Source organism: Notolepis coatsorum, assembly GCF_963971535.1.
Source record: "Notolepis coatsorum genome assembly, chromosome: 10".
NCBI classification, from domain to species: Eukaryota; Metazoa; Chordata; class Actinopteri; order Aulopiformes; family Paralepididae; genus Notolepis; species Notolepis coatsorum.
In genome coordinates this window covers 80,563,768-80,582,831 of record NC_140174.1, presented here as the reverse complement: position 1 = coordinate 80,582,831, position 19,064 = coordinate 80,563,768, and the positions used below count along the sequence as shown (strand labels likewise).

Here is a 19,064-nt window from a genome sequence, read left to right as displayed (position 1 = left end):
TAGCATTGGCCGCATGGACCAAACATAATGCACACAACTGAAAAGATGCCATCTAGCATATTAGCATCGGCCGCATGGACCAAACATAACAAGTAATCGGCAGAATGCACACAACTGAAAAGATGCTATCTAGCATATTAGCATTGGCCGCATGGACCACACATAATGCACACAACTGAAAAGATGCTATCTAGCATATTAGCATCGGCCGCATGGACCAAACATAACAAGTAATCGGCAGAATGCACACAACTGAAAAGATGCTATCTAGCATATTAGCATTGGCCGCATGGACCAAACATAATGCACACAACTGAAAAGATGCCATCTAGCATATTAGCATCGGCCGCATGGACCAAACATAACAAGTAAATGGCAGAATGCAATGGCATCCAGAACACACAACTGAAGAGATGCTTTTTTTTTTTGATCCACTTTTTCTCCCATTTTCTATATTTTTCTCCCATCCCAATTTCGTATCATCCAATTCAACCCTCCCCTGTCACGAACGCTGTTTCTTGCCTCCCACAAGCCGGCTGCAGTGAGGACTAAGTCATACATAGCACAAGTCCCCTCCGGTACTTGAGGTAACAGCAGTCGCATCTTTTCACCTGCGCAGCTCGACCTCTCAGTGTCGAGGAGTAACGCGTGGGAGGCTCACGCTGCCCCCGACACTTCCTGATTCTACTGCGCAGGCGCACCAACCGACTTGTAGGAGTCGCTTGTTCACAACGTTCGATCCCCACCCTTCAGTTTTTCCCTCCCCGTAATACGGCCAATGTGTATTACTGCGGACGACCAGCCAAACTGAAAAACAATGTGGAGAGCTGGATTCGAACACGCGAATCCTAGCGTCTCCACACTGGTGGCGAGTGCCTTAGACCACTACACCACCTAGCCGCCCCACAACTGAAGAGATGCTATAGCATTATTGGCATTAGCATAGCTCAATTAGCAGCATGAATTAACACAACGTAGCAAACCAAATCATAGTCACACATGCATGTCACAGCATCTCAACACATAAGGCAGGCTACATATGACATGTATCTATCATTACCATAGGCACTATATTTGTAGGCTATTGGTGACTTACTTAGTTCATGAACGCACTCTCTCACTGGGAAAGCAGACAGCAATGGAACACATGGGCGGCAAGATGGCCGCTGTATTTAAACCCATTAGGACCCCTGGGCTGTCCAGAGAGATGCCAGACTATAAATAATAGGACCCCTGGGCCATCAAAGAAGTGCCTGACTGGAAATAACAATACACAGCATAACAAATAATGGGGAATTTACAACACACACAATTGTTAACACTTTGAACGCCAGCCGTGTTTTCTTTTTTACCCCCTTGAATGCCACCATCCACTGCCAATGTTAACGTTAATATCGCCTAATCTATGTTTTAAATTATGGCTATGTGTCTAATCTGCCCGTCGCTTATCAAAGAATCATTTTCCAGTCAACATTGTCAAGGCAGATTGTATTTTTATCGCTTCATTTCCGTTTGATAGCATTTAGAAAATCACCCGTTTTCGGGGAAAAAACAACCCATGCCTATGATAATCGCCTTTTACTGGAATATTCCAGAACGTTGTCATTTGTCGGCCTATTTATGAATCGTTTTCAAATAAACGCTAGATGATTGATAGTATATGTGTGCGCACGCACGCTCGTGCAGTGCGCTGAAAATCGCTGCTCTTATTTCCTCATGGCTTTTACAGTCAAAACAGCCATATCACATATCACATAAACGCTTATATATCCGTGAAAACGAGTCTGATCATCCTAACACTGATAACATAGATTCCTTACCTGAGGTCAGATGGTATCCAAATGGTTTATTCCAATTTCGCCATTCGAAAAAATCTATAATTGTATTGATCCATCGTGTGTACAGTATAACCCATATTCGCCGTGGCTCAGAGGCTCCAGAATGAACTCTGGTAGACCCCGGCTGCATCAGTGAGAAGTAAAATGTGGAGTCAGAAATCCGTTCTCCCATTCACTTTCATTGAGTCCATTCCAAAAGGGTGATTTACCATCTGGGAGACGATAGGGGGCGCTTTTTTCACATCTGAGCGCCGGCGGTCCCTGGATCTCCAACGGTAGGCTCGCGTGATGCAATATGATTTCAGATCGCTAATAAAAAAAATTAATTAAAAAAAAAACGAGAATACTCGTGACGTGGCATTCAATGGTCGGGGCGTAATCCAGAGAAAAGCCGTGAGTGGCATACAAAGTGTTAAGGGGATGCAGACCAGAGAAAGACTTTCGTCTTGTTTACATCAGGGTCCCCCATTTTCAATTCATCAGGACATATATGGCATACATGACATACAGATAGACAGTACTGCTACATCTATACATTTATGACATACCAGATTTGCAAATACAGTACTGTTTGTGATACAAAAAGAGTCCAGAAAAGAGTATATACATTTGACGTAAAAACTGTACATTGGGGAGGTTGGGTAGGTGGGGTGGGTGGGGGGTTGTACATTGGAGGTGGTTCGGTGGGTGGGGTGGGGGGGGGGGGGGGGGGCTGGGCAGGAGGGGGGGGGGGGACACTGTACAACTGTACAAGCAAAACTGTACATTGGAATATTGACAACCATACTTGGTCATTTACTGTACATTGGAGGGGGTTGGGTTAGGACATTTACATGGGCCAGTTTCGAATTGCAGTCTCCCGTAGGTGTTCTTTGAGAGTGGTTTTGAAAGTGGGTAGTGATTCACATTCCTTTACAGCTTTGGGTAGGGCGTTCCACATTGATGTGGCATAATTGTGAAACGTGTTTAGTCCCTTGTTTTAGCCGAATCTGGGTTTAACATGATTTGTGGAGCTTCCTCTGGTGTTGTGATCGTGGTATTCACTGACTGGTAAGGGCACACTTGGAAGCCATTTTATAGATGACATCATCATAATCAAACATGGGGAGTCATCTTCACCAGAGTATGTTTGGCCGAGTGTGTGAAAGAAGCCTTGTTATGGTAAAGGAAACCCAGTCTGGCCTTAACTTTGGCCTGCAGTTATTGCTGGGAGAAGTGAAAGAAAGTGAGGAGCCCAGCCAGAGACCTAGGTATTTGTAGGAGCTGGCAAACTCTATTTCTGAGCCGTCAGCACAGGTAACATACATTTAGTCTTCTTGGAGTTGAGATGCAGATGAAGGTCGTGAAAAGACTTCTCGATAGAAGGGAGGCTGAGTTGGGCGGCCGGGTAGCGCAGCGGACTAAGCGTCTGTCTACCACCGCAGAGACACTGGTATCGAATCCAGCTGTCAGCGGTGACTCCGGCTTGGCCGGTCGTCATACTGACACAATTGGCAGTGTCAGCGGGAGGGAAGCCGGTCGGTGGTAATCTGGTCGTTGTAAACAGCGACTCCTACAGGTCGGTCAGGGCGCCTGCACAGTGAGGAAGGGATCTGGGTGAGGTAGTGTGCCCTCCCACGCGTTACACTCACCCAATGAGAGTCCTCGCTGCCAGGTGAAAAGAGGCTGCTGGCTGTCTCCTATGTATCAGACGAAGCATGTGATAGACTTCAGGGCTCCCTAGACCGGCAAGTAGGGGGGAAATGTGCACAACGACCAGGAAGGGGAGGGGGGAATTGGCATAACGACTAAAATTGGGATGGGTGGAAAATACAAGAAAAAATAGGAGGAGAAAAAGTGGATAAAAAAATAATAAGTGAGGCTGAGTTGGATGGTGGATGCAGCGGATTGGAGTGAAGGGCCAGTTGAGTAAATTATGGTATCATCAGCATAGAGGTGTCTACGGGAGGCACCGATAGCCTTGGCCACATCGTTTATGTAGAACAAGGTTGGGCCCAAGATGGAACCTTGAGGCACACCGTTAGATATGTTGAGAGGATCAAAAATGAGATCCGAAGCATTTTTTCTGACGTTATACCGGCGCAAATAGCTCTGAAACACAGTTTGCTATTCACAAAGGAAGCGCAACGGGTGAAATGAGGTGGTAACTGCGTTCCATCAGCATTGTGTCCGGTGCTATTTGTGGGGATTTAACCTGTTAAGCCCTATTTTCTGAAAATCCGCCTAAAAGTACATGCCCAAGTAAATGGAAGATAGCTCCACTTCTACAAGGTCAATTTGCATGTTCTTGGTATCTAGGAACATCTATGGATCAGAAATTCTTAGGTGTGATTATACGTCACAAACTCTGTTGGAAGCCACATATACAATATATCAAAGATAAATAAATTAGCCAAATCTGTTGGCATTCTGTGCAAAACAAGGGAGCTGTTAAATCAGAAATGTTTGCATATATTGTATTTTTCACTTGTTGTGCCATACATCTCATATTGTGTTGAGGTCTGGGGGAATGTTTATAAAACAAATATAGATCCTATTATTAAACTACAGAAAAGAGCTATTAGAATAATAAACAAAGCTAGTTACCTTGAATCGACAAATCCATTATTCATAAAGTCCTGCACATTAAAATTTGTAGATATGGTGTACATAAAAACCCTGGAAATAATTTTTCGTGCTAAGAGTAAAAGCCTACCAGTTTGTATTCAATGTCTCTTTCAACCAAGAGAAGGAAAGTATCATTTAAGAGGGTTGTGTATTCTTAAAACATGTAAAAAGGTAAGAACTAATGTAAATGCTAGATGTGTTTCAATTTTGGGAATTACTGTAAATGATGGAATAGCCTTAGTGACGGGTTGAAGTTGTGTATCCCCAGGCCATCAGGCTGCTAAACGAACAATGAATGAACACTACACAACAACAACCACCAAACGCCCATAGCACACACATCCACACGCACACACTCACTTTAAACAAACACACTGTAGCACCCACTCCACACACTTTATAGCACACACCCACTTTAAACAAACACACTGTAGCACCCACTCCCCACACTTTATATTTATGGATGAAGGATTGCACTACAACTCGTACACCTTACTGTAAATTGTACCTAAAATTGTACCTCATCCCATTTCTGCTTTGCACTAGATAGTACTGTACATTAGTACACTGCATAGTATTGTGTATTGTATATTATATGGTAACCCAGAACATTGTACATATGTCTATACCGAACACTGTGACCTCATTTTTCTTCTTCTAAATTCATGCTATATTATGTTATTATGTTATTTGATACTATCTTGTCTAGCACAGTCTCTGGAGCGTAACAGTAAGAAGCATTTTGTATGAAAGTATTCTGTACTTCTGTATGACAACTATTAAAGAACTTGAACTTGAACTTGTACTTCTCAGGAGTAAAACATCAAACATTTGTTTTTTTCTTAATACAAAAAGTTATATCTTGCAGCATATTTTAAGTTTTTCTTTCTTATATTAAAATATATTTCGTTTTTTAGGCAAAAATAAGCATGTGCTTCAGCCTATTCCTTTTTTCCGGTTGTTGATTTTGGATTTTGTGTGTGAGCTTGCCTTGAATATGTACATTTGTGATTTTCTATTTATTTAAAAAAATTTGCAAGTCCACACGGGTGTGTTTGATTTGTCTGTAAACAAGACCGTAAAAAATTAACTTCATTCATTCATTCAAAAAAAAAAAAATTGTGTCTGTTACTATGCTTGAGTAAATTGTGATGAAACAAAGGATAATATAAATTATAATTTTTCTTTGCATTTTTGACGGTGAATAACACCATGCTAACATTGAGGTTGGAGGAGTTTCTCTCACTGAGCTAATTCGGCACCTTCTTGAGATCAAGTGTACAAAAATCTAAGCAAATGAATAAAGGGAAGATGATTAAACAGAAGGATTTGTAGATACAGTACTGAATTCTGCCATCCGGACACATGCAATTTGAATGATAATGCATTTGAATATAGAATATAGAATATCAGGCCTATAAATTACCTTATTATGGCCAAGTCATACATATATTGATAGGGCCAAATCTCCTCTTTCAAATGGCAGTGTTAAGTCTAGTCATTTCCTTGCGTGAAAATACACTTTGACTGCTGTTTTGATTTTGGATTAGGGTCTTTACTCTTGGCTACATTTGAAAAAGAAACACAACATTAATTAATACGGTCTGTATTGAGGTAAGATGGGCGGAACATGTTCCCCTTTATATGCAAATGAGCCTCGTCCAAAAACACTTCCAATTCACAAAGGCCGGCGCTAATTGCACCGTGCAGTTAAAGTCTTCAGAGATCTGGTGGTAACTAAGCGCATCTATAAAGGGCCGTCATTACCAGCGTCACTGCCAGCGTCACAGGTGATCATGGCAGCAGTAATTGTTGCCAGACGCAGGCATTGAAATGCCAGGCGTGCCCGTGAAAGAATATTTTGAAGGAGAATATCACTTTTTGATTTAAGCGAGACCGAAATCATCCAGAGACAAAGGTTCTACTGGATGAAATCAAGGATGATATTGAGCCAGCCAGCCAGAGATCCCATGCCATCTTATTTATTATTTATATATTGTTATTTAACGTTGTCGGCTTTCCCAATGTTGTCGCGCTATTGATTGATTGATTTTGAAACGAGATTTAGATTTTGCATCATGCTGCAATTTTTATTTGTGTTATGCATTGCTCTTGCTGCTTGTTTTATTATGTCTTCATTATATAAAGCACTTTGAACTGCAATCCTTGTATGAAAGGTGCTATATAAATAACGTTTATTATTCTTATTGACTGCACTCAGGTTCCAATTGTACCACCAAGCGAAAACGAACATGTTTTTTTTTTAGAAAAAGGAAGCAAAGTTATTCAATGTGCTGCAACGCCAGTATTATAATAACAAATGTGGTTTCCGTAATCCTGCCAACGTTGGAGAGGCGGCGTACAATCAGCGTATATATATGCCAGAAGCTGTTGCTAGGAGGACGAGATAGCCACAACAACGAGACAGAGACTTTATAGCTGGTAGTTCTTCCGGTATGGACAGACGAGTTTTGACAGCGAGACGGACCACACCGAGAGCTGAGCTCCCAGCTCTCTGAATGAGGGTTGGGAGGGGGAGACCATGCGGTAGAAAGATAGCTATAGGCTAACAGACAGGCCACCAAAGACAGAGATATAATCTATGAATCTAGTTTCTTATGGCACCAAAGACTTTCATTCTGATAAAGAGACGACGACTCCAGTAAAATGTTTGTCCGGATGCATTAACGGGGGTGAAACCAGCCAGCACAGGGGAGGACAGAATTCCACCGAACGATTGCCTTAACAAAACAACAAAATAAACACAATGCAGATACTTCACAGAAGGGCAGATGAAGGCTGATAAAGGCCAAAACACTGTTTTCTAACAATACATTAACGTTACCATGCTGTTCAATGCATTGAACATACATTTGATTTTTTCTTTTTTACATTTGAGTATACAATACATAAAATACATAAAAAAACTGGCCCAGGCCTACAGCACCGGGGTCCAATCCACCAGAACCCAGGCTGTTCAAGGCCACTGGCCATGACAACATCCCCTCTAAATTCCTCAGAGACTCAGCAGCCGCCATCACCCCAGTCATCACACACATAATAAACCTCTCCATAAAACAGGGACACGTCCCCAAAGACTTCAAAATTGCGAGAGTGACCCCCCTGCACAAAAAAGGCAGCAAATTAGACCCAGGCAACTACCACCCTGTTTCTATTCTTACCTCCATCTCGAAAGTCATGGAAAAATAGTCTACGAACAGGTTGAAAAGTACCTTGCGGAAAAAAAATCGAATCTATGAATTCCAATCTGGCTTCAGAACATCCCACTCCACTGACGCATGCCTTCTCTATTTGAACAACCACATCAAACAAGAGGTGGATGCAGGTAAATACTGCGGCATGGTCATGCTGGACCTACAAAAGGCCTTCGACACTGTCAATCGCTCCATTCTGATTGACAAGCTAAAAGCAATTGGTTTTGATAGTCTATCAGTGAGCTGGATGCAATCCTACCTGGAGGGGAGAGAACAGATGGTGGAGGTAAATGGTACTCTATCCCCCCCCCCCCCCCTCCCAGTGAGCTGTGGTGTTCCACAAGGAAGCATACTAGGACCGCTTCTGTTCCTAATTTATGCAAATGACATGTTGTCAGCTTGTGACTGCAACTTGTTCTTGTTCGCGGACGACTCAGCCCTGCTGGTCTCTGACAAGAACAAGTTACAGGTTGAAAAAACCCTCAGCTCGGAACTCGGCAGAGTCTGCACCTGGCTCGCTGATAACAAACTATCATTACATCTGGGTAAAACAGAGTCCATTCTCTTCGGATCAAATAACAAACTCAGCAAGACCGACGGCTTCTCAGTTACAGTGGGTGACAATATTGTCACAAGGAAAGATGAAATTACATACATGGGTTCCATCCTAGAGGCAAATCTTTCCTGTGACAAAATGGCATCCAATGTAATAAAAAAAGTCAACCAACGAACTAGATTCTTGTACCGGATCTCCTCTCTGGTAAACAAGAATACCCTGAAGAGCACTCATTCAAGGGTACTACGACTATGCTTCCAGCTCATGGTACCAAAGCATCTCAAAGGCGCTAAAAACAAGATTACTACCATCACAAAACAAACTGGTCAGACTACTACCTGACCTTACTCCTAAAACCCACCTCACCCCTGCCCACTTTGACTACCTAGGATGGCTTAGAGTAGATGTCAGAGTACAGCAACTTGCAATGGGCCTAGTCTACAAGATACACTACACCACACAGGTACCCATGTACATGTCGAAATACTTCCCAAAGGTCAGTGAATACCACGCCCACAACACCAGAGGGAGTTCCACAAATCATGTGCAACCCAGATTCGGCACAAACAAGGGACTAAACACGTTTCCCAATTATGCCAAAACAATGTGGAACGCCCTACCCACAGCCGTAAAAAAATTTGAATCACTACCCACATTCAAAACCGCTCGAGCCGAGCACCTACACGAGGCTGCAATTCGAAACTGGCCACCATAAATGTCCTCCTCACCGTATGTATATATTTTCTCCAACCCACCCACCGCCTCCTAATGTACAGTCTCCTCTAGGGCTGCAACGATTAGTCGACATAATCGACGACGTCGATTATAAAAAATCGTCGACGAGAAATTGTTGCGTCGATTAGTCATTAAAAAAAAAAATAACTTTATTTAATATATATATATTTTTTTGTGCACTACCTATCTTTGTGAGAGTGGCTTCTCAGGGTTCCAGACAACATCATAACATGATGATCCCATAGCAAATTTTCGACATTGAAAACATTGTTCCCCTGCAGGAGATGATGATCAGACTAGACACACAATACATTACACACGCACTCCTCTCACTCACACACAGCGATCAGAGTAAGACACACACATACACAGTCCTCTCACTCACACACAGCGATCAGAGTAAGACACACACACATACACACTCCTCTCACTCACACACAGCGATCAGAGTAAGACACACACACATTCACACTCCTCTCTCACACACAGCGATCAGAGTAAGACACACACACATTCACACTCCTCTCACTCACACACAGCGATCAGAGTAAGACACACACACATACACAAATTACACAGTACACACCTCTCACTCACACAACGATCAGAGTAAGACACACACACAAATTACACAGTACACACACTCCTCTCACTCACACAGCGATCAGAGTAAGACACACACACATACACGGACTCCTCTCACACACAGCAAACAAAAGACCTAGAAGTCTGTCTGATCTGACTCATCCCCCTCTCCCCTTATAGCTGTTCCACGTCACCCTCCTGGTCCTGGACCAAGTTACAGCCCCATCAGCTGCGGTGCTGGGGGCAGATGCTGCTAGTTATTTCTTTTTTATTATTATTTTTTTAGTTATTTAAAGTACACTTCCACTTTAATTTGTATTATTTAATTTATTTATCTTGTTATGAGTGATTGCTGTATTGTTCTTCAAATACATTTTCATTTAAAGTGGCTTAAGATCCAAATTCAAATGTTTCATGAGTCATTATTTTAATTTGCTATGGGATCATCATGTTATGATGTTGTTGTTTGGTCCTGGCAAGAGTCTCAAAGTCTGGGGTGATGGTAGACAAGCAACTCATGCTCAATGTCCAATCTGTTCCTCTACTTTGTCTTCAGCTGGACCAGAGCTGAGAAGCCACTTTCACAAAGATAGGTAGTTAAAAAAATAAAAATAAAAAAAATATCCTTTTTTTTGTTTTTTTTTGTTTACATAATTGGTTTTCGATTAGTCGACTAATCGAAAAAATAATCGACAGATTAGTCGACTACCAAATTAGTAATTAGTTGCAGCCCTAGTCTCCTCCCCATCATATGTATATATTTTCTGTTAGAATCTCTGGGTAACAGTACTGTATATTTGCATATTGTATATGTCACAAATGTAACAGTACTATATACCTGTATGTCCCTATGCCATAAATGTCATGTATGTTGTGTATGTCATAAATGTCACTATGAATTGAAAATGGGGGACCCTGATGTAAACAAGACAAACGTCTTTCTCTGGTCTGCATCCCCTTAACTGGTTCTGTGCCAAAAACTAGTATACTCGTTATTGCCCACCATGCGAATATCGCCAAAAACGAGTTAACTTGTTATTTTGTTTATTCGCTATATCTATTCATAATTCATAGCTGCAGCCTCTGTATACCCTTCAGACCCTGTCTGAGCTGGCAGACGGTCAACACCGCCCTCTACTGCCTTGCGGAGCTATTGCATTCCATTGGAAATGGGCTGGTGTGTTTTATGAGCCGATCTGAGCCGTGCGGGCGCCCCGCTACGAGGGCCATTTCATGTATGCACGACGAGATATAATAATGATAATCTAGCGTTGATTTCAGGATGATTAGATAATCAGCCGGAAAATTACAACGTGATGACTGGATTACACTAAAATGCCTTTTTCTCGTATTTTTCCTGGAATTACTCAGAAGCACCCAAACCATACTCTATTCAAAACGGTATAAAACGGAAATGTACGGATGAAAAAACAATCTGTTTTGGGCATGTTGACTGGAAGCAACTCACTGACAGTCGACGGTGTTATTAGACCCATAGATATAATATAAGATATATTTTAAGCACTCGCAAATGTCGCAGTCTAAAACTATATCCATTGAATAAAGACCTGGCGCTGAAGGGGGATCAGCGCCCCCTGCTGCTGGCGGTCAATGTGTTAACAATTGTGTGTATTGAGCCGTACTGTATTGTACCCATTCTGCAATCTGTTAAATAAAGTTTTCATTCATTCATTCTGTCTCGGGTTGATTAATTCTGACAGTAGATGTGTCCTCTTCCTCTCTCTCTCTCTGTTGCAGTCTATGCCGGTGCTGGAGGCACGGGCGTGCGCTGCGGCTGGACAGAGTGGCCTGATGGCCCTGTACGAAGCCATGTTCACCCAATACAGCACCTGCACCGCACAGGTAGGCATTCACACACACACACACACACACTCACGCATCACACACACATGCATGCGCTAGGGCTGCAGCGATGAGTCGACGTTGGCCATGAAATTTCGTCGATGAGGAAATACGCAATTTTTTTTATCTCACCAGTTCCACATATTACTTTTACGCACAGTTATTGTTATGTTTGAAGGCTCACAGTGTTCCATTAAGGATACCAATTGTACACCACAGATACCACAAATTCTTCTATGAAAGAGAGACATCGAGAGGTTTTGTTTCAGATTTTTATCATCAATTACTAACGTCCTCGTATGAAATCCTCCACCTAGACTCAGTCTGGAGGAGGGATATACCAGACCTGGAAATATATTTATAAATAGGCTAAACGTTGGCGCCGTTATATCAAACGCCATTTCTGCTGTATGTATACGAATGAAATAAAACAAACTGCGTAGCATCCGGACTATTACAGAGCATCTATGGATGAAATGGGGGCGGCGGGGAACGCCGATTACTATTATTGATTAGCAATACAGTGTGCGTTCAATATAGCGTTCATTACGTTATAAAACAATGTCCAATCCAGCTGTAATTTGGGGTAATATTATCCTACCGTCAGGCCATGTGATCGCCGGCAGCATTTCCTCACCAGTCATCGGATTCTGGTAGATCGATATGCACATTGGCTAATCATAAATCCCATTATTCCACGCTGAAAAAAACGCTCGGCAAGCTGATCCAAGATGGAGGATGTTTGGCTGGGATCAAGGATCTATGATCCGCCCACAGAACTGTACTTGCATTTCTTTTTATTCACATAATGATACTGCAGTGGAGCGATGGCGCCCCTAAGCGGGTCTGGCCGGTACTGCATGTTTCGAAAATCAAATATGTGAAAAGATGCTGGTAGTGGATCGGGTACCTAAGAAGGGTTATAAATATGGAATAAAACAATAACAACTCGTCACGTATATACTCGTGGCTCTGGTCCACAACGCTCTTTTTCGAAACACGTATATACTCGTTCTCGGACGCCATAGTGTTAAAGAAGGTATTATTGATATAAATTGGAATACATTCGAATAGAAACGGATATTTAGGAAGGATATTCATTTTGATTACATTAATTCGGTTGGCAAGTGAAATAGGAAGGTTTGACAATTTTGTAAGATCCTGTTCAGTACGTTCAAAAAGTTTTTCATGGTTTTGTTTGAATAAGTCATTAACACTTAGGGGCGCCAGCCGCTTTAGCTATCTTTGTACTTTGGATTTTCACTGTGCGTTGCGGTGTTTGCAGGGCTATATCTATATTATAGCTATGGAGACAATACTCTGGCTCATTTGACATTAACTATCCATCGTGGTGAATATTGTATAGTTTCAGAGTGATCCTGGCAAATTCCTGGTAATTGTGTCACGGAGCAATACGTGCATTTTGCTAAAAGCGTTCGCGTTGCTCGCCTGGACACGCTACTATTTCCAATTCAAATGTATATAATAGGTATTATGTTTCATCATGAATGCATGAAAGGGGGGGGGGGGGGGGGGGGGCGTTTTTTGATGCTTTGATCGCCAGTAACGGCATTCGTTTTGAATACTACATACGTTGATCGGCCGGATCGATATGAAATCAGTGTAGGATCAAGGTGGAATTTATGTCATATAGTCTTTACCTTTACTAGGAGGTATTCCAAAAAGAATATTCCAATTGTTTGATCACGATTTCCAGTATTGATGTCGATTGGGTCCCTGACACGAAGTGGCACAAGATATGCCTCAAGTGTGCTGAACGCGTTTCAAAGTGGTCGGATGAAGCGATTCACTTGGCTTGAATCTAAACCATATACGATGTAACACACAGTGTGAAATAAGGTTTAAAGGGTGGGCGATACTGCCACCTAGCAGGATACGGCCGGTATTGCACTTTTGGGATCTCAGAATGATTTCCTATGGTAACACCGAGGTCCGCGAACCTGTAATGGGAAAAAAATCGAATAAAAGAAATAACGACCAAAACCCGAGAAATCTCGGGTCTGGCACTCAACCGCTGGCCAGTTAACCCGAGAAATCTCGGGTCTGGCAGCCAATGTGTTAAGTGTTTTTGTTTTTTGTAATTCCTAAATATCGAAAGCTGGTTGTAACATCAAAGGGTTGGGAATTGAATGTTTGTGGACTGCCTGCATATTGATAGGAAACAAATAACTTTACTTCTTGATGTCCACTCCAGCTGCAACAGTGAGGAATGGGAGGGGCTGAGTCCGATAGCTCTCTCTCTCTCTCTCTCTCTCTCTCCCTCTCTCTCTCTCTGATGAAGTAGCCAAACATTACACTATAGTTGATGATAATAAATATTCCACTTCATTAGCAGAAATATTAAAAAATCATTATGTTTGCTATAAGCTATTTGCCCTCTCTCTTTGTGTGTGTGTGTGTGGATTATGCTAGTTTTATTATTATTATAATTATAATTATTATTAGCTTTAACAATCCTGATTCCTGAGCCTATTTTATTTTTAACGGAAGATATTGATTTACATACAGTATGTAACTATAGTGGAGAGATAACACATAATAACATATAGAGATTAGTCCACATTGCAGCCGGCTTGTGGGAGGCAAGAAACAGCGTTCGTGACAGGGGAGGGTTGAATTGGATGATACGAAATTGGGATGGGAGAAAATATAGAAAATGGGAGAAAAAGTGGATAAAAAAAAAAAGAGATATACTAAATAGCTGTTTATCATTTTATCCTGTAAAAAATATCTCTGGCTGGTATTTATTATAATTTTGTTTAGATGGCTTTTATTGATGTAAATAATTTTCTTTAGACCATTATGTATATTATTATGTATAAGTATATTACTATTATATATTATAGATTTATTATGTTAAAGGACAAATGACCCAGAGTAAACAAATGGGTAGCACCACCACCAAGAGTAAGAGAAGAGGAATGGAGATATTGTTTCATTCTCTCACTGATTGACACTACACTACACACTAACACCAGACAACAGGTAAATATGACTGAGCTCTTGATACAAGGATTAACACTAGACAACAGGTAAATATGACTGAGCTCTTGATATAAGGATTAACACCAGACAACAGTTAAATATGACTGAGCTCTTGATACAAGGATTAACACCAGACAACAGTTAAATATTACTGAGCTCTTGATACATAGACTAACACTAGACAACAGGTACATGAGATTTGTATTCTATTTACTGTATTTTGTGGCTAGGTTACATTGAGGTTTGGTTACATTGTTTGTTGTTTGTAAAATGTGTAAGGGGTTAAGATAGTTTTTAATAGTTAAGATTGTTTTTAATAACTAAATGAAAACAATGGGTCTCATTCCCGAATATTTTCCAAAGAGTTCTCTTGGAAGACTTATCTTGGAACCGACTGAGACAGAATCAATGACAAGTTCACTCTTGAGTCCCCAATGTGTGGGGAAGATGTAAGGCTGCGGTTAGACTTTCGTTTCGTTTTCAGATGAGTTTCGCTTTTCCAGGTCGCAACGTAGGTAGGCAATGTATGTAGGCGAGTCACACTTTCGTTTTGTCACCTGAGCACAGTGATGTAGTACACTGCCAAAGCAGTAGGTGGCGAACATGAAGGCAATTTTCAACCAATCAGAACTTGAATGTGCCAATACACTTCCTGCAATGAAATGTCAACACGCCGCCATCTTTAAATGCCTCTGCTATTTAGCCAATGCAGCACTTATTTTTCAGCAAAGTGTAATAAAAGTGCAATAAACAAAACGGATACATTCACTGTGTGTTCTGCCTCTCATTTGTTGATGAAACAAAACTATCATCAACACAATTGACCACCAAGAGCGGAGTTTAATCTCATCGGCGCGGCATTTTGTTAGCTTACATGCTAACGCGATAGGAATATGCCATTATAACAGTATAGCATTGTGGCTAGAAGCTAACATTTAGCTCACGTTAACCAGCCATCACCAAACTGATGATATCGGGAGTTATCAGTAGCTAGATAAACATTAGAGACAACGCCTCGTGTATTAAACAAAAGTGAATAGATGACTGGGCCATTTTGTTTAATGCTTGTTAAGATTGAAAGAGGAGCTTGAGCTAACAGGGTCTGATAGCTAACGCTAGCTCACGTTAACCAGCTGCTCATGCAATCGGTAATGCTAGCAGAATGAATGGATGTAAACATATTGCATAATGGGTACAATACAATACGGCTCAATACAAACAATTGTTAAGGGAATGCAGGCTGTTGTAGCTTGGACTGGGGTCCTTATAACAATAACTTGACAACACATGGTAGCTGCAGCTATTTGGGACAGCTCTGTTGTCACCGGAAGGGCACGCAGATGGTATCTACTGCGCATGGGCGTTGAGCAACAACGGCTCCGCACAGATTACACGACACGTTGTTGGCGAGTTTTTGGCGTTATTCCAAAACGGAAACACAATTTAGCGTTTTCAGTAGGGCCAAAACGTTTCCTGCCAAAACGGCATTTCTATCTAATAGGGACATCAAACGTATTTAAAAAATTACCACAAAAACACTAGTCTAACCATGGCCTTAAGTGTCTCACCAGTCTGAAACGCGAATGCGCGTCCCTGTTCAGGGCATTTGCATACAAAACAACGCCTCCAGAGCTCCTTATAAGGCAACTAATGATGCAGCCGTGTGAAAATGGACGCAGACGCGCTTTTGCGACCCATCAATATTAGATTAGATTAATGTATTGTCATCATATATAGTACAGCTCGTGGTACACCTGCCGCTAGGGATGCCCCCCGGACCCCGGTTTTAAACGGGAACCGGTACTATATTAGAAAATACCGGAGTATTTATAAGCTCCGACGTCCTCGGTACTGCTATCGATACTCTAGAGAAATTATTATTATTATTATTTAAAAGTTGCGAACGATCTCTCCTCTCTCTGTCTCTGCACGAGAAGCGAGCCGCAGCGAGTCATTATTACACACACTCCTCGCGAGTCGCTCTACATACGGGTACTTCGTTCTTCTACATACGGGTACTCCTTAATGAAAGCGCTGTCTCCGTGCTGACGCGCGCTGCACACAGACAGCTCTGAGTCTGCATGCACTGAGTCGTGATGGCGGATAGAGCGAAGCGTTCTAAAGTATGGATATACTTTACAAGGGTCAATGCCGACAACGCACGTTGCCACAAGTGCAACAAAACATTTGCCAGTAAGGGTGGCAATACGAGCAATCTATCAAAACATTTGTTTGCAAAACACTATATTAGTGTGCAGAAATGCGCCGTATTCGACTGCCTTGCGCGCAGTGGTCCATCTGCATCCACGTCCACTGCAGCCGGTAAGCCAAGATACAGAGTTTCCTAGGCTAATAACGAATTATTACAAATAGGCTAATAAACAAAATAATTGTTTAGCTACAAATACTACAATCTAAAAACCTTTTATAGATCGTCAAGCTGAGGTCAGCCACCAATGTGTCCCAGGCCAGTGAGCCCACCACACATCCTCCCTCTACCTCCACCACCCAAAGTCCTTTCTCCCTAGCAGCTAGAGGAAAGATGACAGAGGATAGGGTGAACGAGTGTCACAGGGCTGTGACAAAGTTTGTTGTCAAAGGCCTGCACCCGTTCTCTACAGTGGAGTCCAAGGACTTTAGGTAACAACTAATCATTCAGTGTATATCGTTTTTTTTGTCTAACTTGTCTGTTGTTGTTATAAGTTATTATAGAAGCAGCTATTCCCACCACTCCACACAAATGTACAATAATTCAATAATTTCTAATCTTTACTGTAGGGAGATGACCAATGCTCTCAACTGCAAATATAAAAATCATAAAAAAATTATCAAAAAGAACCGATAAGAGTATCGATAAAGTACCGAACCGTTAAGCAGTATCGATAAGAGTAGTAGTATCGATAAAATCCTAACGATACCCATCCCTACCTGCCGCAGCACACACACACACACACACACACACACAGACACACACACACACACACACACACACACACACACACACACGCACACACAAATGTCTGTCCCATTGTACCAATCATGTTGGCTATAACCTGCATTCTTTAAAATGTATAATTAATCAATAAAACAGATATGTAACAAATAAGAAATACAAATTCCACAGAAGGCATTAAATAATTATTATTTTCAATAATTCCACAATAATTGCATAATTGTGTTTGAATATCTGAGTAATTAAAGTAATTATACATTTGTCCAAAATAGCTGGTTCAGATATGGTTAATCCAGCTGCCCTGTGATCAGATGAATCCATATTATTTATCTTTCCAACATCAAATGCGTAATATCTTATCGTACAAATATTGTCATATTTATTTTAATTATGATTAAGTAATTAATTCCAAGGAGGCCCGTAGCGTTGACATGAAGGAATCACCATGATTCCTCCCAAATAAAGCCATTACGAACGGAGAACAGTCTGTCAAGTTAATACAATTTTCAATCAGTCAATCAATCAAGTCAAGAGTTTTATTTGTCACGGCATACAAGTATACAGTGAAATGCGGGAAATCATAAGTGTGCTCCTCAGCACTCTTAAATTCTGCTCTCAGCCACGGCCAAATCCGATCTCAGGAAAATTTGGGGAATTGCGCTACTAGCGCTAATATGTCTTAAATTGGCAGAAACCTGTATGAGAGGAAATTATTTGTCGTTAATCCGTTCGGGAATGAGACCCAATGTGTGATCGAAAATCGTTGTGTGTGACAAAAAACACTGACATAAATTATACCTTTCCTTTCCTCTCTGTTCTTTGCTCCCCCCTCCCCCCCCCCCCCCCCCTCTCTCAGGTCCTGGTCACCAACCTGGATTTCCATGACGACCAGAAGCGTGGAAACCTCAACAGCACGTTACAGGAGCTGCTCCGCATGAACATCGTGCCCATCATCAACACCAACGACGCTGTGGTGCCACCGCCTGAACCCAACAGTGACCTGCAGGGGGTAAATGTGGGTATAGGCAGCGTGGGTGGTGACAGCGTGGTGGTGGGGGTGGTGCTGGTGGAGGAGGTGGTAGGTAGAGAGAGGGTGAGGTAGACTGAGATGTGTATTGTACTCTCTCCATATAGCCACACATGCACGCACGCACGCACGCACACACACCATGTCAGTTCAGTTTCAGCCGGATTAGGGTCGGGTGATCATTCAATATTATCGTTTATCGTATGGTATTGGGATCATATCGTGGTGAAATCATGATATCCTCATTATGGCTGTGCACGATCCTGTCATCTAACAGCATGAACAACCACATTTCTAACTCACATTAATGTCTCTCAAAACGAATGCTTAAAAAATTCAAGGGGGTTTTATTTGAAAATAACTGGATGTTGTTTGAAAATAACAAGAGTTCTGGTTTGATGTCACACTTTACATTATCATGCGATTCAATGCGATAAACAGCAGTTGGATTTTTTCCCCCCCTCGTGATTTTAGATATAAATATATCGATATCGGAAAAAGAAATCCAGACAATTGTTGTGATGTGAATTTCTTTCATATCTCATAGCCATAATTTGGATTATTTCAAAATGTAAACAGAAACTACAAACTAACTGGGTGTGACGATTCATTCTCAAGAGTTTGGAGAGAGCACTCAATCTCAGATTATCAGTGTTTGAATTGTGGAAGAAATTCCAGT

At 41.6% G+C, this 19,064-nt stretch overlaps 1 protein-coding gene across 1 annotated transcript in view; it reads left to right on the top strand.

Annotated features, from left to right (window-relative positions):
- Positions 1–19,064, top strand: part of aldh18a1 (aldehyde dehydrogenase 18 family, member A1) — a 118,103-nt gene that overhangs the window by 23,846 nt on the left and 75,193 nt on the right. Inside the window, exons 5-6 of the mRNA XM_084322809.1 lie at positions 11,295–11,399; positions 18,215–18,367. Of these exons, the coding sequence (XP_084178935.1) occupies positions 11,295–11,399; positions 18,215–18,367 (258 nt within the window). The remainder of the gene's footprint in view (positions 1–11,294; positions 11,400–18,214; positions 18,368–19,064) is intronic.